A 24905-nucleotide genomic window follows, 5' to 3' on the forward strand; every position below is an offset into this window, starting at 1 on the left:
GGGTCACTCTGTCGAGAGAGATTCAGTCGGTCCCAACTGAAAGACTGACAAACTAGCCACAGAATAGTGTTGTATGTATGTATTGAAGCCCTCTAGCTTCATCCCACGCCTGAGGCTTGACAATTCAAGTTTCAGATAGGTCTATCTCTTCAATGTGACCTTTGTTGCGATGACTGCCGATGAGGGGATCCTGTGGCGTAGCACTAGAAACCCTAACCCTTTGCCTAACCTGTCCGCCGTTGGTTGCTGGACCAAACAAGTTTTGGCTGAGGTCCAACCTTGACGTCAAGATCAATTGACTTCAAAGGACCGGGCCGAAGCGGAAGCGGAATCAGCGCTGATCCATCGGCAGCATCTAGATCAGTCATCTACTGTGTATAAGTATGTGTTGCTTCAGTCCCTACAGTATGTACTCCCTAAACAGTATTTTCTCTCGTATACTCTCTTCCCTGCCAGCCTGAACAAACATGACTGGTTTCTCAGATCCAGGCTGTCTTGTCCTAAAGAAGCATGCATCATGGAGTGCTTCGTACGTAAACAATCCTTTCCCTCTGCCGCACATTCTGTGGGCAAAGGCTGGAAAACTTGGAACAGGGTAAAAATGGAAACACAACCAAGACTCAAGACTTGGATAACCGTTCCTCGAGGCCAATCACTGATGGACTCATGCCCACTGCTGCGCAGCCATTTTGCTTTTCGATTCAAAACATCCATGGATGGCTTCAATCGATCAAGCTTTATACATCGGAATCTATTTTCGTTTTCCCTCAACACACCGGAAATCACCAAAACACTGAACACGAGCACCACCCTGGAGTGCATGTCCTGGTGGAATTGCATGTCAATGTTGCATTTCGCCCCCGGACTGTGGACCTCCTTTTTTTATCTTTGACACGTCCAACCCCACACTCCCAGCTTCACTCCGTAGCAACGTCTCAGGTTGTTGAGGCTTGATTACAAAGCATCTTCGGGCGTGTTCTCATTACATTTTCTGGAGAGAATTTTTTATCGCCTTGATATCCGAACAAGTCAACATCTCCTCCAGAGTCCTGCTGATACTCGATATGTATTAACCCAACGGCTTTCCCCCACCTCCGCTGCTGATCTCAACCACTCGGCAATCTCAACTGCGCCAAGGTCGCACGGAGCGTCACGTCCACAATCCGCCTCCGTCTTCCCCTGCATGCCGCTGCACATCCCTGTCTCCGATCCCGAGCAGGACTCCAGCACTCATCGACCCGTTGCTCATCACAGTGTCAAGCCAGACCGGTGTGCCTGAGGTGCCCGTGTACGGAGTAGGCAGAGGTTCTCGACATGAGAGAGCAGCGCAGAACCAACTGACAAACATCCATTCGTCTCAGGGGGGACCTACGGATTAATATCAAATCTTGATGGTCTTCAGCCTCGACATCACCACTTGACAACCTCAGCTCAACCGCCTCGACGGGACAGCCTCAACAGCCTCAAGCCCCCTTCATAACATCCTGGTGACTAGTTACAGCTCTGGTCCAGCTCGCAGCGCCAACATTTGTCTACCTGAAGCACTGCTAACTACCCCCGGCAACCTGCTCCCCTCATTTCATCCATCAATTGCACGCCAACGCGGGCGCGCCCATATCCACATTTCTCTTTTTTCCATCCCACAGTCGCCGTCCTCCATCTTTTTCCCATTCCTCCATTCATTCCCCCATCCACCCCCGTTCCCCGATCTCTCCCCCCTTCTTTTCCCACCCACACCTCCTGAACCGATTCCCGCGCGCATTCCTTCCGAGCTCCAAGTTAATTACCATCGCCTGATTTTTTTCCTGCATCGTCGACCAGCAGAGTTTTGGTGGCCGACACCATGGAGACCTACGCGGCGACCGCCCCACCGCTCTCCGCCGCCTCCACTAGCGCCTCGCCGTCGGTGTCCTGCGGCAGCCCCGAAACGGCGACCTCAACTTCAACCCCGATGACTTCGGCGACCACTGTATCTGCGGATGCCCGCTTCACCCAACCCACCACCGGCGCCGCCCCTGGTTCCGCCGGCTCTGCTACTGCCGCGGCCTCCTCGGTCCCGGCCGCTTGTACCGCCTGTGTAAGTGGCCCTGACAGAAGCATGTCGTTATGCTGAGTAGCATCATATATGCTTGCTGCTACCTTGTTGTTCATCTCCCCGTCAGCCACGTTCCATTCGGGCATCATCTAGATGTCTGTCGGGGACGTGGCTGATATTATGTCCTCTCCTGCATGTCTGGTTTGGTGCCCGCGACATCGTGGTGGAGCACTCGTTTCTCTTCTCTGTCGTCTACCGGCAGATTACATCGCCGATGTGAGCCGGTCGTAGTAGTAACACCCGGGCTGATGGTCATCATGCAAATTCACAGCGCGCAAAGCACCTCAAGTGCGACGGCACCAATCCCTGCGCGCGCTGCATCACCTCCAACTCGGAGTGCCTCTACGTGCCCTCGCGCCGTGGTTACAAGGGCCCGCGCCGGAACACGGCCCAGAACCCCCTCAAGCGCCACGCTTCCTCGTCTCCCGACTATGCCGGGCCCGACGACTCGTGTCCCATGCTGCTGGGACACCACCCCGGCCTCTCGCTCGGGACCCCAGGGATGACGGTCGGCTTCAACCCGGCCATTGTCCTCCCGGACCAATCCCCGGGCTCTTATACTACTGCTGCGTCTCCCATGATCAACGTCCCTCCTCTGTACCGCAACAACCCCTTTATGACAGTCATGGACTCCAACGCCCTGGCCTTGACCACCACTACCTCGGGGCCCGCCTCCGCCTCCGTCCCCGCCTCGGCCGGCCCCACGGCTGCTCCCCCCGTCCAACCTCCCGCCCCGACCCTCGCCGAGCGCTGCTTTGATGCCTTCTACCACTACTTCCACGCCGGCCACCCCTTCGTGCTGCCCCGCGACCACTTCCTGCGCCTGCTCAAGGATGGCTCCGCCCCGCCCAACATCGGCCTCGTCATGGCCGCCATGAAGTACATCGGCTCGCTGTACGTCGAGGCCGCCGGCCCGGCCAAGGCCACCTACCTCGACGAGGCCATGCGCCTCTGCTACCAGCCAGGCGTGTCCCGCGACGGCTTCCTGGTGCAGGCGCTGCTGTTGCTGATTATCGGCCTGGACGGGTCGTGCGACCAGCCCAAGGCGAGGGAGCTGCTGGCGGACGTGGAGAGGTTTGCCATCGAGATGGGGCTGCACAAGCGCGACTTTGCGGCGCTGAGGGGACGCGGGGATCCGGTGCTCGAGGAGAGTTGGAGGAGGACGTGGTGGGATTTGTACGTGGTGGATGGCATGATTGCCGGTGTTCATCGGGTCACCAAGTTTTTGTTGTTTGATATCGAGTCGGACGTCGGGCTGCCGTGCGAGGAGCATCAGTATCTTTCAGGGGTGAGTTGGTTCCAGTGCGAGCCAAAACAATGTCCATTTTGCTAACAGTATCCTCCTCAGCGCATCCCCCCGCCGTCATACCTCGAGGACCTGGAAGACCAGACCTTCTCGGACGACGACCGCGAGTTCTCGTCGTTTGCCTACCGCATCGCCGCCATCCGCAACCTCGGCCGCATGATGCGCATGCCGCCCGTCACGTTCCCCGACGATCCGATCGTCGACCGCGTGCAGTCTCTGCTGACCAACTGGCGCATCCACCTGCCCGAGTCGAAGCGCGACGACTTGAGCAAGAACTGCCAGCTCGACGAGATGATGTTCCAGGCGCATTTTATTACCAACGCGTATGTCTCTCCCCTCTTTTCTCTCTATCTCATCATAATGTCACTAACTCAACTCCCCTTCCAAACAGCTGCACAATCATCCTCCACCAACCCCTCTCTCAACTCGACACCTCCCCCGCGCAAGCCGTTAACTCGTGCGCCCCGCACCGTCCCGTCCCCGCCGGCGACGGCGGCTTCAACGCCCACACCCGCCACACCCTCGCCGCGGCCGCCGAGATCAGCAAGATGATCACCCAAGCCGTGCCCATCACCTCGCACACGCACTTCTTCACGTGCGTCATCACCTTGTCTTCGATCGTCCACCTATCCCGCTGGGCGCAGTACATGGTGGACGACGAGGCGCACCTGCGGCAACAGATCCGGCTCAACATTGGCGCGCTGCGGCGGCTCAGCCGGGTTTGGAGGGCGGCCGACACGGCGTGGGGACAGGTCAAGGGCGTGGCGCAGGATATTTATCGCGCCAAGAAGGCCCAGCAGATCAGCCCGGCGTTCTGGGTCGGGTTTTCGCAGGAGCAGATGATTAACAGTATTAATGCGGATGAGGGGATCATGAGCGAGTTTAATGCCGCTGCTGCTGCTGCTGCGGTGACGGCGGCGGCGGCGTCGGGGATGGTGATGAGTGGTGGGAGGCAGTGAGGAGGTTGGTTAGATTGGTGCTTGGCAAGTTAGGGGTTGAGGTGTTGGGTTATGGGGGTTGGGATTATATCTGGATGATTGATTTGGGTGGGGTTATAATATTAGGGGTTTTGGATATGGTTTCTTTTGCTTTGGCACATTTTCTTTTGTGTGTTTGTTTTTTTTTATCTTGGGAAGCCAGCGGAGGGATGGGCAAGGCATAAGGACTTTTTGCCTTACAAGGCGTTCGCTTGGGCAGAGGGATTTAAGGTACCATAATACTGGACATATCCACATGGATTTGGTTGGGTATCTATCTTCTTGGGTGTATGCTGTTGGTCACTTGGTTATTAACAGTCTGTTTGGCTCAAGGTGACTTGGTTGTTTATGTCGTTTTGGGTTGTCGTTTCTCGCACGCGGTAGCTGAACTGCGGTAGTAATATCACCGAACTATTCAGGTATGTATGTACTAGTAGAGAGATGGGAGCTAACACCCTGAGCTTGCTGTCCGTACGGAGTTACCTTGGTTCAATGTTTTGTTTTTCCCCCGTCCCCCCACGCGCGCCAGGTACCTCGGTACCTACCGAGGTGCCTATGTAAGTAGCATTCGGCGATCGAGAATGCTTTTTGCCCAGAGAGGATCGGCGATCTGGATTGCCATGTGGCTGTCTGGCCATGTGGCGAGCGGGCGGATATGTCATGCAGGTTTCATGATGGGGTGGGTGCATACTGGCAGCACGTTGGGGTGGGAAAGAGTGGGACGTCGGCGATGAGGCGCTTGGATGATCTGCAATACTTACTGTCTGTGTATCGGCCATGAGTAGAAGTGCAGTTGTGAGATTGGAGGCTCTTTTTGGTCTGGTTGGTTGTCAAGGTTGAGAGGTGTGGACTTAGGTTTGACCTAACTTTCCAGAGGGATTCATGCTATGGTGCTGGAGGAGTTGGCTTGGGCTTCAGTTCGGGGCTCTGAGATGTTTGTTGGTTTTGTTGTCTTCTTCATTGTCTCCCTCACTCACTCTCTTTTCCTTGCCGATTTCAACTCACGGCTACCTGGTGCCAGCCAGCCCGATGCCATCCAGGACATCCACAATTACGTAGGTAGGTATACAGACATATACACAATTACCAGAAACCTCAGGTCATCCTACTTCGTAGTAGCACCCCTTCATTACCCGCCCCCTCCCAACGTACCATCATCCAACATCAAAAAATTCCAGTGCGGCGCGCTATGATGCTTCCCAAGCTCGCCCTTCAACCAACATACCGGCTTGTCCGAGGTCTTGCCATACCCCCACCCGGCTCCGAGACAGCCTTCCTGCATGGCGCACAGCTTGAGACACTCTTCGAGCGTGTCGGTGGGCGAGCTGTAGAGGTCTTGGGTGCCGTTGTCGGAGTGGTAGTCTAGAGGGCTGTTAGCTGACGTCGTTGGGTTTTGTTATAGTAGTCGGATGTTGAGAGGGACGAGATACGTACCACGGCCACATAGCAAGAGGAATTTCTTCTGAGAGTCGGGCACCGTGTAGAGTGTTAGGTTGTTGGTTGGGCAGGACATGGTCTCGGACGGGGCGGAGGTGGCGACGGGAGGGGGGATGGTGTCTGTTGGTGTCGGTGTTGGGGAAGGGGTCGGTTTCGATGGACTGTGAGATGCTTGGTTAGATATGCCCAGATGAGGGACGACAAGGTTTGGGAGTGACCAGTCGTCAGATCATCGACTGGTTTCCAGCCAGGACGGACCGATTCGAGGCAACAAGGCCCAGAAGGGCCACGCCTCCTCAGCAAGATTCCATCCTAAACGTCTCTTCCTCTCCTCCACTGCCGAAAAGGAGAGACACCCTGGACTGGAATGGAACTCACCTCGACAACCCAACGCCCACCCCCACTCCAACAGCAACAGCCACAACCAACACAAACACAAACCCACCCACAACCAACCAAAACCAAAACCTCCCAATCCCACAAATTTTCTGTTTCTTCTCTGGCGGCTTCCACGGCCTAACATTATCCATATGCTTTTGTCCGTTCCAGCCCATCCCGTTTCTCCTTCCGCCGCCGCCGCCGCCATTCCACCATCCCCTTGGCGTTATTGGAGGCGTGGCCCCTTCCACTAGTGGGCGGGTGTCGTAGGGGTGGGTGAGGTCCGAGGAGCTGTAGTTGTGTCCTTTGGAGTACCCATTCCAGCTGCCGTTCCAGGGATTGTGGTGGTGGTAGGAGTTTAGTTGGCGGAGGAGGTGTTGCGGATCGAGATACTGTTGTTGTTGCTGCTGGTAGTAGTGCTGATAACCCTCCCACGTCTTCAGGCCCGTTCCCCCCGCATAGGCTGGGTCTAATAGAGGGGGAGGCGTGGTTGGGCCGGACGGGATCAGGCCAGATGAGGAGGGCTTGCGGTGGAGGGACGGGGTGTATGGTGTTACGTAGGTTGTTGTAGTGGATGTTGTTGCTGCTGCTGCTGCTTTGTTGGCGACCTCGGGGGTTGGGTTGGCGGCTTGTTCTTCAAAGGTTGGGCGCACTGGGGCTAGTTCCATGTCGCGGCCTTGGATGAGATGGTCGGCAGGGGAGGTGAAGGGGTTTTGGGGGACGCGGGGGTAGCGAGGAGGGTGGTTGAGGTTTTCGGTCATGTTGTATGGTGGACTATTGGAACCCTCGCGTTTATGTTTGGCCTGAGGTTTGCGGTGAGGAATACGGGCAGGGTGCTATGGTGATCGCAACGACATTGTGTTTGTGGCCTACGCGGTTTGGATCTGCCCTGGCGCGGTGTCACCCTCTTGATGAGAGCAGAAAATAATATGGTAGGGAGAAAAGCACGGATAAGTCAAAGTAACATGCTCATCAGCGGGAGAGACAAGCACCTGTTGGCGCTGGCACACTTGACCTGGCTAAGAGCTGTATTATTTGCGCAAATCCGGGCTCAGCTACAAAAGAACATGCAATTTGGATGCCTCCTAGTGGAAGATGGTCGTGTCGTGTGTGTGAGATTCATGGGAGGCCAGGGGTTGGTGGTGCTCAGTCAGCAACACCCAGGGGCGGCACATTCGTTGGTCCAGGCAGAACTGACAGAACATGACGGCTCTAGCCGCTCGTATGGGCTATTTTAGAATGCTGACTAACATGGTAATTAACTAGTGCTGATTTTGCTCCCGGAAACGAAGGCAAATCAGCGGCGTCGAGAGACGTAGTATGCGTCTTGTGTGTTGCTAGGGAACCGAGAACTCAAAGCCAGGAAGGTGATTCAGAAAATATGTCACTCGGAGAATATGATGATGGTCATGTTATAAGAAACGTTGCCCCAGAAACAGAATTCCTTACTATCAAGGACCGGGATCCAGTTCAGAGTCCTCAGTTCTCGCTCTCTCTCCGGTCTCTCACTCATTCCAGTTAACTCGACTGCGGTTCGGGGACCGGAATGCTCTTGATGTTAATACAGTTCAGCGTCATCTGGTGCTTTAGCAACCTCAGCATCTCCGTTTTCTGCCTGAGTATATTGTTTTCTAATTGGACGCTCATCGTAAGATGTGTACGTTGTCGTACGAAGATTCCAACTTGAACGGAACGTACCACCCAACATTCCCTCTAATAAACTTCACGACAATCTTTATACTCTCGTCCTGATACATCTGTACCTGCTCCTCCTTCTCCTCCTCCTCTCCTTTATCGTCCTCCTTCTCCTTTTTATAACACCCTCTTTCTTTCTCCGCTGTCTCCTGCCACTCCTCCTCAATGCCGCTGTCTCCCTCTCCTCGAAACACATCTTGATCATCTTCAACCCAGGAACCAGGCATCAGTCCTCGCTGACCTGGCTCCTTTGACACATCCTTGTACCAAAGTGGCCTTTGCATTTCGTCTTCCTCTTCTTCGTCCAGTCTTACGTAGATATCCCACAAAACATCCCAACCTTCCGGGTTAGCTCCGAATGTCATCCCGACAAACTTTTTATCTACCGTCATATAGACTGTATTCTTGCATCCAGGCATTGAGCAAAGCCCAATGTATGGAGTAGTCTGCCGAATGTACCTCCCTTCGTCGACGATCAAAATTCATGGGAGCATATTCATGTGCCGCTTTGGCTTCAAGCGGCACACATAAACAGCAGGTTGCCCGCGTACACGGATGTTCCTCTAGGACGGGACGTGTCAAGGTACTCAAGACATTGAGAAGGGGCGTGTCGGTTCCGGATGGTCTGCTGAGCTCACTGGTCTTCAAGACTGAAGCCATGCTGCGGATGACGGACAAAACATCCTTCTTGCTGCGTTCGTGAACCCGCTGCCATGATTTCTCCTGAGGCTCCCTGAAAACCAAATTTGATACCCACCGGTTTGCAATGGCGTCAAAAGCGTTTATGCTGTCATCATTGTATCGAACGTCATCAGGGTGGAAAGAATCCGAATCGCGAAAGAATCGGGCGACAGCCCGAGGGTCCATGACATCGGCCCATCTAAGAACCCACGGCCGCTTCTCCAAGGGTATTTGGTAGAAGTTCGGGAAGAATGCCGTCTGTAGAGACTGGAAATGCTCCAAGCTCCGCGCCATGAGGCGGACAAGGTCCCACAAGATCAACCGTGTGATGTCGCCTGGTTTGGCCAAGCCCCAGCCATGCATGGCAAAATCCAAACAAGCGTCATCGTAAGCGCCACATGAAAGAATGAGGCGATGAATAGCGATATCGACGGATGGTTCGGCGCAGTAGTTCGAGAGATACACCTTGAGGGGCGATAATCCAGAGTAACCCTCGTCCACTAAGTCCGAGGCATTCTAAAACCGCCTGACGAGCGTCTCGACGAACTCGGGACGGTAATAATCGTCAACTGACGGACACCTGACGTTAGCTATCTTTTTGGTTTTGTGTCCTTGTCCGTGGTGACTTGGGTAGGTAACTATTATACAATGATGTTATCTTCAGTAGTTATGAAAATCATGGAGCTTACCTGGAGCAACGTCAACCCGTCCTGGTCCTTGGTGTAAGGAGTGGCACGCCCAATCTTAAATAATGTCAACAGGTCCTCCAGAGTTCCCCTTTTTAAGAGTTTGGATGACCTCAGCGTTTTCGTCCAGCGTAATATATGTCCTGATGCTGAAGTTCCAGCCGGAGTATGCCTTTAAGATCTGGAGGTCCCAGGACTTGCTGGACAGGAATGATGGGAGTCAAATGTGGACAAAGTAAGCTTTGAGCATCGTCGAGGTGTTAGTTCTGACTTTATTACTAAAACACTAGATCCTAACTCACATTTCTCTGGAGAAGGGAAACAATTTTGCTCCTCTTTGACCTCTCTGATAGCAATCCCGAGACTTCGAAGTACTACGCTGGAGTACCGCTTGGCTCTGCGTTGACAGGTCATTCTCTGGGTATCGGAGGGAAAGGACACCAGTTCGGCATGTTTATTGTGTTGTTTGTCACGCCCAGGGCTCGGCGTGCCAGAACCAGGAGTCACTCCAGTCTGTTGCCCCTCATAGGTCAACATTTGAGTGACGTGCTGAGTGACGTGTTGAGCGACTTCGGTAGCGATGACCATTGGTTGCTCCTTTCTATAATACAGATGGTGGCAGACTTTGCGTTAGGAGGACAATAACCGGACAAGCCCTGGGTTAGCATGGAAGACTTCTTCAAGCCATAACTCACTCTCTGTAGAGGAGAAACGCAGTGTCTAGAAATCGATGCGCTTTCTTCAACCGTCTCTCATTCCCCTTGATCACGTCCTTTTGAGGGCAACGCGAGCTTTTACCATTGCTCTTTTCGTCACCTTGGTCGATTCAATATCGGACGCCAGATCGAGGATAAGATTCTCCAAGTCGCTATGAATCTTCCTGCACCACTCGATCGCCTGGTGTTGAAGGCTCGATACTGAGTCGGACGTTGCTGGGCAAGTTGATGCTGTCATTGTCGGCTTTTCTTCCATTGCCGCTAGGACCATTGCTGTGAGCTCGAGCTCATCCAACAGGTCTTCTATCGTTTCCGGGACATCCTTCACGTCCGCACACAACTGCTTCATGCGGGATATTGCCTTCGCCAGTCCTTTAGCGGCCTGGACGAAGGCGATGCCGCTGGCCGCGACACCGACTACCTCCGCCATAAGCGCTCCCTGAAGTTCTTCTCAAGAAAGACAAATCCAAAGTGGCAAGTATACGGGAATATATCTGATGTGGAAGGTAGAGTGCCGGTGATTGTCAGGCAGCAAAAGGACGCCCCAAATCTTCCGAACACAGGGAATTCGGACCCGGAGCATTGTGCGGGGTAAGGTATTATGATGCGTCAGCATGCAGCTGAAGTCTCCATGTCGTGGCTTGTTGGCGTTGAATGCGCGGCCATGGCACAGCCACCCACCGCATGATTGCCCGACCCTCCAGGGGGATGGGTGTTTACCTAAGCATACTGCCCGAAAAACATGTTTCATGATTTGTTTGGGCGAAGAATATTAGGCACAGAAGATGCCCGGTTTGTCGTCCTTCAGGATGACTAACTAGAATCCATGATGGAACTTTCCTCCCCGCCCTGTGTCAACCCCTTAAACATCACATGGCGATCGCCGGCTCGACCACGACGGTGCCATGTGCTCCCCATTTTCTTCTCCCATCCTGTTTGCAGAGAGGTTGGGTGGTCGGTAACCCCTTGGTTTGTTTGAACAGTGTCATTCCCCCAAGATCATTCCTCCTGCGCGTCCTCCTGGTACAGCTCCGTATATTCCTCCTTCAACCACATCCCCACTCGCTCCTGCGCAACATCCAGCCTCTTTTGACACACTCTCAACTCCCGTATCCGCTGTTTGAGTCTTTTTTTTTCTTGTCTCAAGTGGTCCACTTCTTCCCGAAGCTTCTCCGGCGTTTTCTCCATTTCCTCCAGTTCCTTTAGCTTCCTTTCCCTTTCCTCCGGGTCCATTTCAACTCCTCCCTCTTCAGCGTCATCCTCAGCAGCTTGGTCACCTCCCTCGTCGCTATGGCCCTCCTCGCCATCATCGTAGTCTTCGTCATCTTCGCTCTCCTCGTCTTCTGTGCTTTCCTCGTACTCCGTATCGTCATCATCATCTGTGCTTTCTTCATCCTCCGCACTAGCGTCATCCTGATCATTCTCGACCCAGGCACCGGGCATGCGCGGTCGCTTCTTTCGCTCTTCGTCGTATAGGTCTCCTGGCCCCCGCAACTCCTCCACCCACACATACTCAGGGTCAACCTCTGAAGAAACCTTCCACGGTTTGTCTCGGTCTTCTGGGAAGACCTCGAACTCGAGATCCCAATCGTCTGGGTTAGGCCCATACTTGAAACCCGTGAAGCGGCGGCGGACGACACGGCAATGCCATGTTCCATCCTGTAGACGCGACTCCTTGAACCACTCCTCCCATGGCGGCACGTGAATGTCAGTGACCCGCTTTTCTGCTTGTCCGTATACTACGAGGTTGTGTCCAGCCGCTTTCATATCCTCCAGCAAGCCGTGGAGAGCTTTGCGCATCGCTGTTTTGGTATCCGTTTGATGAATCATATCCTTATCGCGTAGAGCGCTTCTCTTGGGCGTAAAGAAACAAGCATTGCAGTGTGGCAATGAGCAACCGTCATGAAGTCCACATGTGCTGCTGCTCCAGAGAGCTTTGACCAATATTGTTGATCTGGCAAAGGTAACTGGCTTGCTGAGCTCACTCGTCTCCAGGATCGAGAGGATAGCGTTCATGAGCGATTGTATCGCTTTTTCCGTGAACCGAGACTCGAATGAGTAACCGTAGAACTGGGTACATTGGTTCTGCACGATCTCCGACCAACAATCGAAAATGTGGTAGTATAGAGGAAGAGGATGCTCGGAGAGCTTACGGCATATCATCGGTGTTCGGATATCCATCGCATGGAGATTCGGAGTGTCGCTGTAAAACAGGGCCAAAGCCTTGGGATCCGCATTCATGAAGTGCTGTGTTGCCAACAAAGCTCTGTTTTCGAGGGGCCACTGGTAGAAGTCGACGAAGTAAGCTTCCCGCATAGACTCAAAATGCTCAACACTTCGAGCCATAACATTGAAAGCCGAGGAACGACTATCCGGCTTCGTTCGAACGCGTTCGAACAAATCTTCCTCGTTGTCAGGGAAGGGTCCTGTACGAGCGTACTCGTATATGTCATGTGAGAGGATATAGCGATGGACTGCGATGTCATCTTCGGTAGATTTGACCCAGTTTTTAAAAGGATCCCACATGTAGATGTCAAGGGGTGTTACCCAGCGGTCATTTTGGATCAGCAAGTCCGAGGGCTTGAAATACGTATCCAGAAGGGGTTTGACCAAGTCGCAGCGATGCATCATCATCCACTGCTTGACTTGTTAGAACTGCCCCTACGCAGAGGGTGCTAGTTTTATTGAGCATCGGAAGGTATACTTACACCAAGCAACGTGCCACCCCATTGATCTTTCATAAACGGAGTGGCAAGGCCATCACGAAACAGTTTGAGCAACTCCTCCAACGTTCCCTCTTGGAGGGTTCGAAGAAATTGTATATCGGCAGGGCGGTAGAGTGTGGAGTCCACCTCCTCCTCTAGCCAGGGCATATCGCAGAAGTTGGGAATGACTGCGTATGTTCTGAAGCCGAAGTTCCAGCCAGAACATGCAACTGAGATCTGGAGGTCCCAGGCTTTGTTAAAGAGTTTCTTCAGGGGATTGATCCCTATATAGTACGCTACACATCAACAAGTGTTAGCTTGGTTTGCTCAGAACAAGGCTTCGTCGTCACCTACACTTAGTTGGTGGAGCAAAGGAGACGTTCTGCTCCTCCGCCTCGAGCAGATCAATCCCAAGTCTGTGGAGAATGCTGTGAAGTTTGGGGACTTTTACTCGACGCCGAGTAGCGCTCGTGTGGGAACCTGACTTCGATGGGCGACAGTCAGCCGCCCCAACAATCTGAATTTGAACTGCCTCCTCTTCCTCGCCCGCGCGGTCGGAGTCAGACCCTGTCGCGGCGTTCCCAGCCCGGCGGTTGGAGTTGGATGCCGACGCAGGGCGACTCTGCTGTGTAGCCAGAATACTGGCCACCTCTGTAGCAACAACCATTGATTGCTGCTGTATCGACGGGCCAAGGGCATGAGCCATCTCCCTGGCAATGAGCGCAGGTTGCTGCTTGATCGAAGCACTATTTCACTTCATCAGCACCTCAGCTCAACCAAGCACCACACCAACTAACAATAACATACGCCAAGAAGAGTTGAATCGTTGAGTTAAGAAACCCAACGGCCCTCTGGAGCCGTCGATCGTGCTTCTCGAGCTCATCCTTCTTCAAAACCACGCGCGTTTGCGCCACCCGCTTCTTCAACCCCCTTTTCGAGGCAATGTCGCTGGCAAGGTCTGTAACTAGCGCTTCCAACTCCCTTTGGACCCGATGACACTCTGCTATGGCGAGGGACTGGATGCTGGGAATCGCGCTGCCTCCTCCCACACACTCCGAGGCAGTAGGCATCAACTCAGCTTTTACCGTCTCGAGTAATATGGCCACCCGTTCGAGCTCGGTGAGGGTGTCCTGGATCGTCGTCGGGACGTCTTGGATCTCTTTCCATAGCCGACGCAAGGAGACGGCCAGCTTCACCAGGGCTTCGGCGCCCTGGTAGATGGCGATTCCGCCGGCAACGAGTTCGAGGACTTCCGCCATTGTGGCTTACTTTGTGTTACATGCTTTTGAGAGAAAAGGAACGTTTTGGTATCCCTGGTTGAGGGGGAAGAGGAAGGAAGAAAGCTGGTTTGACGGCAATTAATTTGGGAAACTCGAAGGAATTCGAGCATCTCACAATGAAGAGACTTCCTCTCAACAAGTAAAATTCATGAAGACAAAAAGAGACCGAGGTCGAGAAACTGGAGGCCTGGCCGTTGTGAAGTTCAGGCATCATTGCTGGCGGTTTGTGCGGGGCTTGCAATATGCATCCGTGTGGCTCAGACCTTTGGCTGTGTTGCAGTGAGCGATGGAGACCTCGAACGCATGTCAGCACCAACAACATCTCAGCCACCGGAGCCTCCTCGTAACACCCCAAATACTCAACATTCCGCAAAAGCACTGCCCAACTCCACTAGAGGACGATTCTTCTACCCGAGTCCTTCTCCCCTCCCCTATTCCACCAAGGACCTCTCGGGGGAAAGTCAACCAAGCCTAGTCTGCAACGTCGGCTGGGTGGTGAAAATTCAGGCCCCCATTGTATGTACAAGGAAAGCTGGTATCTGCGGGAGGTCTTCGAATCCGGGCTTGGTCAGTAACGCCGGGAGTCTAGCTCCTCCGCTGAAACAACTCCTGTCTTACTTCCCAGTCTTCAAAAGCCACGAGTTGGAAATAACCTTGAAGTGATCTTCCCATCCTCCGAATGGAAGACAAACCCCTCCCGAATCCCCCCGTACATCCCCGTGCCCCCTGCCTTGTCAAGCATTTCCTGCGTATTACTGGCAAACTCCCACACCGTCATAGCCCCGATGACGGGAGTGTGCTTGAGCCCAAGCTCCTTGCACATCTCAAAAGTCTTCTTGGGCGGAAGATATAGTCCCTTGTCGATGTCGAAGATGCTGAAGACGATAAATTCGTGCTGTCCGTCGGGATAGTTCATCGTGTTGCCTTCGATCGAGGAGCCGCAGAGTTCGCCGATGATGGCGACGTTGGGAAAGTCGGTCAGCTGGGGCAGCAAGTTCAGGACGCGCGATGCCTTGGCAGCCTTCCAGAACAAGTTGTCCTCGCGGTCCATCATGTCGTATTTCCGGCTGCACACACCATAGCGGTTCTTAGTATCTTGCATAGTCGGTGGACTGCCGTCGGGGAGTTGTGGGAGAGACTTGCCCCCTGGAGAATCCAAAGTTATTAGCAATCAAGTTCACTGAGGAAGTCTTGCCAAACGTGGGCGACTTACATCGTGAATCGCGAGCGACTTTGTACACCTTCATAGTGATACCGTCGAGCTTCTCTGTAATATACCAGATTTTATTCCGATTCCACGGCGCAAAGACATCATACTCGACGTCCTGGATCCGGAACCACCCTGTCGGACGGATGAAAGGTGGCGGAGGCCCAAGGTTTTGTACCAGTTCTGCGTGCTCAGTGAACTCCCACTTCATGACACCCAGGGTTTCGGCCAAGGAGCGAGAAAGGAGCTCATGGGTAGCGGTTTGGTGCCCAACCTCGGAGATTCGTCTGTGGTATTGGGAATTAATTCCGGGGAAGTCTTTCAGCGACATAACCAGGCCCTGGGAAAGGTGGCCGAGGATGCGGGTTGAACGGACCCGATAGCCCAGTTGTCCCCGAAAGATCATGACATTTTCCTGCCGGCCCTCATCGGCAAACAGCTCCCAAGACCAGGTAGTCTCTGGGAGGAAGGAGTCGATCTCGAAGAAAACCACCAGTTCGCCAGCCTGTTGGTAGATTAGCACAAGGTTTGCGATCGGGTTTGCTCACCAGTTATAACTGAACCCCAACGAAGACTCAAGTACCTTGAACCTCCCCGCTCCCACGACCACCTGCCATCCATCCAGGTGTGCGACTGCGAGATTGGTATGCTTGATTTTGTCGATTTTCGAAACTCGGCGTACCGAAACAAGCTTCCGGGCCGAAGTCGACGCCGAAGAAGTTGGCGCAGGTGGCGGCTTGGCTGACACGGACAGCGTTAGGTCGGTGGGAGTCACCATGATGCAAAGCAGGCGACGGAGGAACTGCCAGAGTCTAGACATGGCCGAAAGCAATGAGATCAACATTGTATTTTCAGGATCGCGGGAGGCCAGATTAAGCTTACCGGTTTGAGAGGGGCTCTTGAATGTTGGGCGGATACTTATAAAATGAGTGTGGCGTTCATCCGAGGACTTGTTTTCAGACTTTGCGATGCCTTGTGGGCTAAAAACACATGGTCGTCTTAATCGAGGGTGTTGCGTGATCCTAACATACCCTGAGGTACCTGGTAGGTAGATGTAGAGTGACCAGAAAGGACCGTCCAAAAGGTTCGAAGAGAGAAAGAACACGGCACCAGGCTTCCATTGTTTGAGCTCCGTTGTTTTTCCAACTTTCAAGCCCTACTCGTACAGAAAGCTCGAATCCCTCCAGCACTTACCCGAAATCTGACGCTGCTTCCCACTCCAAACCAAAAATAATGTACATAAACCTCAAAAAAATAACAACAAATGATTGAGAATACCCAAATAACAGCAAAACACCGTATTACATACGGTCGGTCGAGACCAGATCAAAACCATGCTGCGCGAGACGGACCGGTCCCGTCCCGGATGTAATCCATCTTGCCGTACCGATTCATGACCAGGATAGTGCCGGCGAGGCAAATGACACTGCAACTCTGGTCAGAAGACAGAGCTCCACGATCGACGCACGCATTTATGACGGAGAAAAAGAAGCTCATCACTTACGATTCCCGTCCATCAAAATCCCTCCTCATCCCCCCAGGTCCCCATTCCTCCTCCATCTCCAACCGGTGCTTACTCTTTGGCCTCCCCTCTTTGATGCGCACCTTCTCAAAGAAAACATATGCGCCGTAAAAGAGCGGCAGCTTGGCGCCCACGCAAGGGCCCTTCATGTTCCTGAACCGCGTCAACTGCCCGCTCTGGAACGGATTACTCGGCTTGCTCGGGCCTTTGAGCTGCGCATAGATGGCCCGGCACAGCGACGCCTGCGTGACGCCCGGCCGCTGCAGGTACGCATTGATCTTCTTGCGAACCTCGTCGCATGTGTCGAAAACGGGCACGCTGTCGGTCTCTTCGCCATCGAGGTGGATGTCGCTCACGTCGACCTCGCCGGCGGGTTGAGATTTGCTGCTTTTGCTGCCGGTCTTGTATCCGGAGGTGCTGCTGCCGGCTTCGGCGGTGGGAGCAGCGGAATTTGGCGTTGTCTTCTGCTTCTTGTTGGTCGGCATGGGGATGCCGGCGATCTCGCGCTTCTTGAAGAACTCCCACGCAGCGTCGTAGGCGGCGAATCCAGAGCCATTCATCGGGCCGCTCACACCGAGGAAGCCGTTGAGCGACTTCATGCTGACGCCAATCTCATTTGCAAACGCAGTCTTGGTCATGGCTTTGGAGTCGAGGAAGCGCATGATCAAACGGCGGACCTGGTCACAGTTCTTGTCTCTGGGCAAGTCATCAACATCGATGTCGTCCAGATTGACAGTAGGAACGGGCGCGAAATCAGCCTCGGTGGATTTGCGCTTCTTGCTCGCGGTTGCCGGCTTGGACGCCGCCGGAGCTGAAGACGTGGATGTGGGCTTGGCCTTCCCCTTGCCCGCGTCCAAACGCAGTTCTCCTTGCCCATACACTTGCTGAGCGACTTGATGCCGCGATCCGGGATGTTGATACTCGGGAAGATCCTGCTGTTGCTGTCGCTGGACAACAAGCCCAGTGGGGTGCGGGCCTGCGCGTTGGTCTCGGTTAGGACCAGACTCCTCGTTGTTCATGGCCAGATGGAGTACCAACCTCGCTCGCCATTGTTCAGATTGATCTCGCCGGTCACCACTGGGAAAATTGTCGTTAGAAGGTTCACATGTGTGTACAGACTGTGCTACCAATGGAGGGGAACTGTTGTGCAGAGGGAAACTTTGGGACTGGGACGCGTTCCTCTCGGGTTGAACTTCATCGTGACGTCGACAACGCGCATCCCAGCAGTCTGGCTGAGGTGGGAGCGTGTCCTGCAAGGGTGACCCCGGCAGAAGAAAGAGCAAGTGTCTGCCTCGTGTCGTGTTTGAGACGCAGCGTCGCGTGTTCACGTGGTTTACTACTGTGTACTTTGATGGACCTCCAAAGCAATGCATCGAACACGAATTGGAACATTGACATAATCCCCTATGTCTACGATACCTAGTGTACATTACAATATGTCTCTACGGAACAGCGGCTTGAGAGAGTTTGGCAGAAAGCCGCGGATGGTTTGTTGGTCGGCACTTGAGGCTCTTGATGACGTCGTCTTGGCACGGTGTCAGGGGCTGCCAGCCGGGGCTTACAGCTGAGGGGGTGAGCCGTTCCCTTGGGTCCGGTTCCAAATTTGGAAATAACCAAACAACCGTCAATGACTGCTTCAACGTCCTCAGCCTGATGAGGTGGGTGGAAAAGTCAGTTGCGTCCATTGGATAAGGATGGGTACTTTCATTCTCCGGGAATGACTGTTGAGGGAGATGTGCTGACGAGAGTGTTGTCTGGCAGGTGAGCATTTACTTGTCGTCGGAACCTTGGAAAATGGCCAAAGCAGTGATGACCTATGAGTGATGGCCCAACTCTCATCCAGATCAGCTGGGCTCACTTGGTCACAGGAATGGAATGTGTCATAGGAAAGTTTGAGAAAAAAAAAAAAAGTACACCACTTCTTAAACCACAAAAAGCTTACCAACTCTGGTCATCCCCGTTGTTACCAGGCCACCTTTAACAACCCTCTCTCCCACCAGGCGGCCTAGCAACATCAGGATGATGACCGTCCATGCCGGCTACGAAACCCCGGTGAGCCCAGGCACAGGGTATTATTTTCCCAATGCATGGTCTAAGATTGACATGTACATGATCACCTGCGGCGCCGTTACTGAGCAGCATCGGATCCCCGATTGAACCATTCCATCATTTTGGGGGCGTCCTTTCCAAGGAGGGGTGATAGTGCCTTCCTGTTTCCTGACATGTATTCGTGCAGGGGCAAGTTAGGAAGAAATGACGTTGAGGTTGGGTTCTCTGATAGCCCCGCACAGTGCGGCTTGGGCGAGGTTTCATCGACATTTGCAACCTTCCCCGTCCGCGGACTTGTGATGCCCACTCTCTCATGTTTTCACATCGTCTCTCCTCAATATCAATCACCACGGAATGCTCTAATACAAGATCCTGGAAGAACCTTGGCCAAGTTGCACGGAAATCCGATCACAAATGCTGCGGAGGAGTCACAAGAAGTCTCGTGCTGGTTGCCTGGAATGCAAACGGCGCCACGTGAAGGTGTGTTTCCGCAGTTGCCAAGGTGCGAGTCTCATGATGACTTCTCACCTTCACTCTCATTCCTTTTTGTGAGGACGTAGCTCACCCACAGCGCTCAATCAAAATATTCTCCCAATTTACAACTTCAATACTGACCAACTTATGCCAGTGTGACGAGCAACGACCAAGATGTATCATCTGTACCCTTTCAGAACGGGAGTGCAGCTATGCACCACAACCTGCTGGGCCTTCAACCGCGGAAATCACCACATCCCCAGCCCCAGCCCCCAGCTCTACCTTGACCAACTCCATCATTGACAGCACTGCCATCGCAAGCCCGGTTGCTGGTGTCCCTCTCCCGGATCTTACGAGTGGGCGGCCAAAGCCGCCACAAGACCCCAATGTGGACCAAAGCTTTCCCGAAGTCAACCTTGGCCACATGGAGTTGCTCATCCGCTTTAATTTTGAAGAGCATGCCCCTGAGTTGAACGTCGAGATGCATGACTTTGGGTCGAAGCTTCTGTTCAAGTGCGCTCTGGAAGCTCCATATCTCATGCACGAGATCCTCGCTGTGTCATCGAGACGCCTGGCCCTCCTGCACCCGGACCGTGCTGACAAGCTGCTCGACGAGGCTATTCGTCTGCAAACCAAGGCTGTCTCTATTTACAACGAGACGGCTGCGAAAGCTCAGATCGACCAGACCAACTGTTCTGCCCTACTCCTGTTCTGCTCCCTGCTTGGCCGACACCTGCTTGCTGATCTCCTGGCCCGCCGAGACGCCGACTTTGACGAGTTTCTGACCAGATTCCTCGAGTTTGTCTTCATATCCCGCGGCCTGATGGCCATGTCTGCAACCGCTTGGGATCTGTTGCTCCAGTCCGACATTCGGCATCTGGTCCTCTGGGCCCTTGACATTGCGCGAACGCCACCCCGGGGCCACCACTGCGATGGCTTACAGCGTTTGGTGACCGAGTCGACAGAATTGACCCTGTCAGAAAAGGAAGCTTGCTTAGCTGCAATTGCATATCTGCAAGTAGGCTTTGACAGTCTGCTTGGAGGTGAAACTCGGAACCAAAAGTATTTGATGGTCTTTATGTGGTAAGGAATATCACTCCTCACTTCTCTTCCTATATAACATTCGGCACTGACAAGGCATAGGCTGCCGGCAGTACCTCAAGCCTTCACCGAATTGCTCTCTCAAAGACGTCCGGAAGCCCTTTCCATTATGGGCCACTGGGCCCTCCTGCTTCACTACACCAGATCCCTGTGGCAGGTCGGTGATTCTGGGGCTCATGTGCTGTCACGACTCTCTGAACACCTTGGGCCTGGCTGGCGACACTGGCTGGAATGGCCACTCTCTGTTCTAGCTGCTGCTTCAGTCTAGGCGCCTGGGCCATCGACAGTTCGGCCATCGTTTCAGTTCACAGAATCGATATCAGTCTGAGGAAGTGCTTCGTTGGAAAGGAACTTGCTAAAAGGATATCATAGAAAAGAAGGCCCGTGGCCGCCACTGGTATCCTGAAGACAACACCACGCAATCGGAGAACGAAAGTGAAAAACAGCAACATCCCTCCTCCAACAAACCTTCCGAGCAACTCAGCAAGCGCCACAACCCACAACCCTCTGTCCCCTGCTACCCTGTCAGCCTCCACCCCTGAATCAGGGCCATGGAAGGCGACTATTACTTCCCAACAGCATTCCAGGCAGATTCATGGTCTAGTTCATGGATGAACCGATCAAGGCCTACACGGCCGCTGAGTGTATCGGCAAACGGGTCATATGCGGCGGTTGCCTTGCTCTTGCCGCTGGAGCTACGCGGCTTGCTCGACGACCCTTTGCCCTTGGACTTGGACTTGCCCTTGCTGGTGGTGTCTGAGGGTTAGGTTAGTCAACCTGAGATTGAAAGCTTGAGTTAAAAGAGAGACTGACACTGGGGGTACGAGCCGGACGACGAAGGTGAAGACATGTTTGTTTCCAGATGAAGTCTGGTATCAATGGACGGATGAGTTGAGTTGGAACGAGGCTCAGCTTGATGGTCGAGAGGAGTTGACGGCGACCCGGGGAATGAGCCCAAAATGCTGGCAAAGAACCCCCCCTATATACACGAGCAGAATGGGGGCGGTTTGCTCACCGACGCTGCTTTGGGAAGAGATACGGGCCGAACGTGCGCTTGGCTTTCATGATGAGCTCCGACCTACAGGCCCGCACGACGCACGACGTCATCTGCACTGGTTGCTCACATGCCATCAAGCAGTGCATCGATCTGGTCACATCCGGTATGTCTCGGATATGTCACTGTTGGCCCACATCACTACTCTGATGAGAACATAGATGACACTGCAGCGTCCAGTCCAGGCAAGACGCAAGCTGAGTAAGGATTTAGCAGCTAAAACTGCCATAACCGCTATCGAAACGTTCCTCGTGTTGCTTCTACCATCGTACAACGTTCTTTGGCTTTCCATTGCCAATTCCAGGGCATATCATTGCGGTCACCGCCATCGATTGTTGACGTTGGCCTGTCATCAACTTGCTCTCTGCGGATCCTGCTGTACAGCACTGTCTTGATAACCATCCGGGTTTCTTTTCAGAGGAATCCGGCTGTGCTACGGATCTACCGCTCCCTTTCTGCCCTATCAACCAAGGCCATCTCGCAAAACAACAAGGCAACGAGAGCTCCTCTTCATCCTCGGATGCTTGCAGCGCCCGTTCCAGCCTCCTCGACTGCGCCAACTCTCGAGACAAGTCCGTGAAACCGCTTCATCTCGGACAAACCTGCCAGAGTATAGTCTCCGTTGCGCCAGTCTCACACGTTACCGGCTCCGCGGAATTCATCGTCCTCCAATTGCTACCAATTAATGGCTGATGACCGAGGAAAACCACCAGGTCGTTAGATCGCTCATGCATGTACCCGTTTACTGTCCGATAGTGTTGGACGCTCCCTTGTGGCCCTGACATATGCTAACGTGATTACCTACCAGGAATGACACAAGATGGCTAAGACCAGGTCAGCACTGCCGGCGCGGTTCTTGTTCCGCTCGGACTTCTGCTGTCGAGAATCTGAAGTGAACAACAAGGGGGGAGGAGGTTAGAGCAGTTTGTCACTCCGTCCAATATGTTCAACAAACTCCGCGAAGCTAGTTCACCGCTTCACTTTTGTTCACCGTCAGTCAAGTCATGCGAATCCGTTGCTCCTCGACACTGCGATGTCGCCATCGACTGATTATTCCCTCTCCAACATATGTCTCCCCGAGGCCTTTGCGTCCCCTTCTTGCTATGATCTCGTCAGCCAACTGGCAGTCCACGAGTTGAGGCAGTGACGCGGTTCTACCGGCGCCCCCTGCTCCTGGGTACGAGTGCCAATGAACCAATGCTCTCCCGGAACAACGCTTGATGCACGCCCCCGACGCCGGCCATATGCCGATGAGAGATTCGCAACCTCCTTGGAACAGCTCGGAAGCTTCCATTTCTCGAATATCACTGATGGAACCGCGCAGCCACGTCACGACGGCAGAGCGACGACATGGCCCGAGGTTCTGTCACGCAACCGCCGGGTCGGGAACGCCCACGGGATATCGCCGGCGTGTTGGGCGACGTAGGTAATTGGGGAAAATTGGCAGCATCACCGTCTCTCCGGAAAACATTCCGACGGCCAGTCGTCGCACAAAACCCATGCGCCGTTGAAACCTGTCACGGAGTTCCTCCGGTGGCGGGGGCCCCACGAGTCGGCCCACGGGGAATATCCCGCTCCCCGTCCGTCTTACAAAGGGGCACTTTTGTCACGTTCCACGGCGTGGGGTCGAGTGGGGGGCGGACGAATGTTCTATGAATGAATGTGGTTCGGACCCGGGTACAAGGGACGGAAAGGCGACTCGGTCCGGGGAATGGGAGCCCAGAAAGGAGGTGAAAGTGCGCGATATTTTGGGGGACTGATGCGTGGTGGTGTTTCGTCGAAGAAACTCCCCACCCACGGGGGAAAGTTCGGCATCCCACACGGCACCGAGATGCAACGAGCTTGGGTTTGTGGCGGTGGCCAAAATAGCATACATATCGGCCTACCTAGCTAACTATGTAGTACCTCGCTGCTCTGTAGCTCGTGTGTGCGTGGGGTCGTGCCTCTCGGCCGAGTATGCGCATCAAAGCCCGTCACGAGGGCAGCTGCCCCCGACTGACTGAGAGCCCGCTTGATACGGTCTTTGGATAAAGCGGTTGTGCTTGTTGCCTTTATCTTGGCGGAGAAGGCGACCAAAGCACCCCCGAGGGGAAACCTGATGTTGCAATTGGAGGTGATGATGGGGATGCGCATGAAGGCTTCCGCGAGAGCCCTTGAGGGATCTTGCAGTGGACCGAACCTATGCAGTGCGAGCCCGGGGAGGCCGCGTGACTACCTACCTACTAGTGTATTCTTGCCGGCTTCTCTCTGCCTCTGTTTCTCCTCCCTCCTTCTTTTCACATTCACCGGATGTTCTCGCCTCTAGGTACTGGAGGGGAGGCCTGTCGGAATGGCTGCTGTCCGGTCTATGTTGTAGACATGTTGGATACGTATGTGGTACCGTTGTATATGGATACTGTACCCGTTTCTCCCACTGACGTCATTACCACTCCTCTTAGAGCATGATTCTGAGCCCTTTGCCTTTTGGACAAGCAAGTTCCAAGCAGGTCTAGACCGTTTGAGAATAAGCCTGAGAGATTCTGGCACGCGGAAGCTGCGTCACGCCCTGGCTAATGGTACGAGCACGGGGACAGGTCCTTAAGCAAGGAGACGGCCTTCCTGCAAGGTTCATGCTGTGCCTTTGTGGGAGAGATGACCATGTTCAGCTGGATTGGTTTTGTCAAAATAAGGGGGTCGGTTGGCCCAGCAACACGACAGTTTTGTGATACTCTTCTCACGCCGTTGACACCGTCGGCGGCGGCATCGGGGTGGACGAATCTTGTAACCTGCCCGAGCAAGTGATGCCGAGGTTTGTTGAGGACATATACTCACCAGGTGTTTGACATGTGGAACGGATTGTGTTAATGGAAACCCCTGGACGATTATGTTGAGCATTACTACACCCTCGGATTTATTCTGAACAAAAACAGAGAAACGTGTAGATCTCAGGACTTAGAGAATGGATAGGCAAGAGTTCTAGTGATCGTCATCTACTACATCAGTGCCGAATCGACGCTGTCGAGGAGCAGAGAGGAAGGGGAGAGATGCCGAAATTTGTGTTTGTATGACGTATGAAGTTGTCAAGGAGCCGGGTTTCGTGGATGAAGAAGCAATGACCCCGGGAACACAGCAGAACAAAAAGGTCGGTTTGTGTAAGTAAGAGTATCTCCGCAGATATGCTAGAGGATGCGGTGCGGACAGGAGAGCGTGCCTCGACGCTGGTCGAGGAGTGGTGACGGATCATGTGAATGCAAAAGCCAACTTCATTTATGGACCCCACTGCGCCTGTTGCACTCTCGACTGTGCGATACGTCCGTAAATATATGGTGCTATTTATCTTAGCCCCGGATGGATCCTCTTTTCATTTCCTCGTGACAATAATGGGAGCTCTGGCAGGCCAAACTACCGCCCCTTATTCATCGACACGGGAGGAAAGCGGATTCCCGTTATTCGTGACGACGAAACGAATCATGGCGAAGAGGATGACCGAGTAGTAAAATCTAGTTTGAGGATCTGCTTGATGTTCGGAATCATCATCGGGCCTGTCTACCTACCCCAACCCT

At 53.7% G+C, this 24905-nt stretch overlaps 8 protein-coding genes across 8 annotated transcripts; 2 read left to right on the plus strand and 6 right to left on the minus strand.

Moving 5' to 3' along the window:
- Nucleotides 1-1843: 1843 nt before the first annotated feature.
- Nucleotides 1844-4360, plus strand: VTJ04DRAFT_3406 (uncharacterized protein; the record flags this gene model as incomplete). Its single annotated transcript, XM_069361303.1, has 4 exons — nt 1844-2077; nt 2367-3383; nt 3444-3724; nt 3793-4360. 4 exons carry the CDS (start codon nt 1844-1846, stop codon nt 4358-4360), a joined length of 2100 nt encoding a protein of 699 aa, XP_069221927.1.
- A 1147-nt stretch (nt 4361-5507) lies between these two features.
- On the minus strand, nt 5508-6954 carry VTJ04DRAFT_3407 (uncharacterized protein; the record flags this gene model as incomplete). Its single annotated transcript, XM_069361304.1, has 3 exons — nt 5508-5740; nt 5813-5976; nt 6194-6954. The coding sequence occupies 3 exons, from the start codon at nt 6952-6954 to the stop codon at nt 5508-5510; spliced, it is 1158 nt and encodes a 385-aa protein (XP_069221928.1).
- A 757-nt stretch (nt 6955-7711) lies between these two features.
- On the minus strand, nt 7712-10401 carry VTJ04DRAFT_3408 (uncharacterized protein; the record flags this gene model as incomplete). The annotated part of the gene is made up of 8 exons (XM_069361305.1): nt 7712-7808; nt 7892-8228; nt 8440-9069; nt 9117-9138; nt 9259-9346; nt 9488-9495; nt 9558-9563; nt 10054-10401. 8 exons carry the CDS (start codon nt 10399-10401, stop codon nt 7712-7714), a joined length of 1536 nt encoding a protein of 511 aa, XP_069221929.1.
- A 569-nt stretch (nt 10402-10970) lies between these two features.
- On the minus strand, nt 10971-13935 carry VTJ04DRAFT_3409 (uncharacterized protein; the record flags this gene model as incomplete). The annotated part of the gene is made up of 4 exons (XM_069361306.1): nt 10971-12608; nt 12680-12972; nt 13031-13422; nt 13484-13935. The coding sequence occupies 4 exons, from the start codon at nt 13933-13935 to the stop codon at nt 10971-10973; spliced, it is 2775 nt and encodes a 924-aa protein (XP_069221930.1).
- A 649-nt stretch (nt 13936-14584) lies between these two features.
- On the minus strand, nt 14585-15983 carry VTJ04DRAFT_3410 (uncharacterized protein; the record flags this gene model as incomplete). Its single annotated transcript, XM_069361308.1, has 3 exons — nt 14585-15102; nt 15170-15668; nt 15846-15983. The coding sequence occupies 3 exons, from the start codon at nt 15981-15983 to the stop codon at nt 14585-14587; spliced, it is 1155 nt and encodes a 384-aa protein (XP_069221931.1).
- Nucleotides 15984-16489: 506 nt separating this feature from the next.
- Nucleotides 16490-17704, minus strand: VTJ04DRAFT_3411 (uncharacterized protein; the record flags this gene model as incomplete). Its single annotated transcript, XM_069361309.1, has 2 exons — nt 16490-16589; nt 16668-17704. 2 exons carry the CDS (start codon nt 17702-17704, stop codon nt 16490-16492), a joined length of 1137 nt encoding a protein of 378 aa, XP_069221932.1.
- Nucleotides 17705-19148: 1444 nt separating this feature from the next.
- VTJ04DRAFT_3412 (uncharacterized protein) lies at nt 19149-20577 on the plus strand (the record flags this gene model as incomplete). The annotated part of the gene is made up of 3 exons (XM_069361310.1): nt 19149-19214; nt 19363-20291; nt 20352-20577. 3 exons carry the CDS (start codon nt 19149-19151, stop codon nt 20575-20577), a joined length of 1221 nt encoding a protein of 406 aa, XP_069221933.1.
- A 297-nt stretch (nt 20578-20874) lies between these two features.
- Nucleotides 20875-21159, minus strand: VTJ04DRAFT_3413 (uncharacterized protein; the record flags this gene model as incomplete). Its single annotated transcript, XM_069361311.1, has 2 exons — nt 20875-21065; nt 21123-21159. 2 exons carry the CDS (start codon nt 21157-21159, stop codon nt 20875-20877), a joined length of 228 nt encoding a protein of 75 aa, XP_069221934.1.
- Between the last annotated feature and the right edge of the window lie 3746 nt (nt 21160-24905).

Source organism: Mycothermus thermophilus, assembly GCF_041956435.1.
Source record: "Mycothermus thermophilus strain CBS 625.91 unplaced genomic scaffold VTJ04scaffold_2, whole genome shotgun sequence".
NCBI classification, from domain to species: domain Eukaryota; kingdom Fungi; phylum Ascomycota; class Sordariomycetes; order Sordariales; family Chaetomiaceae; genus Mycothermus; species Mycothermus thermophilus.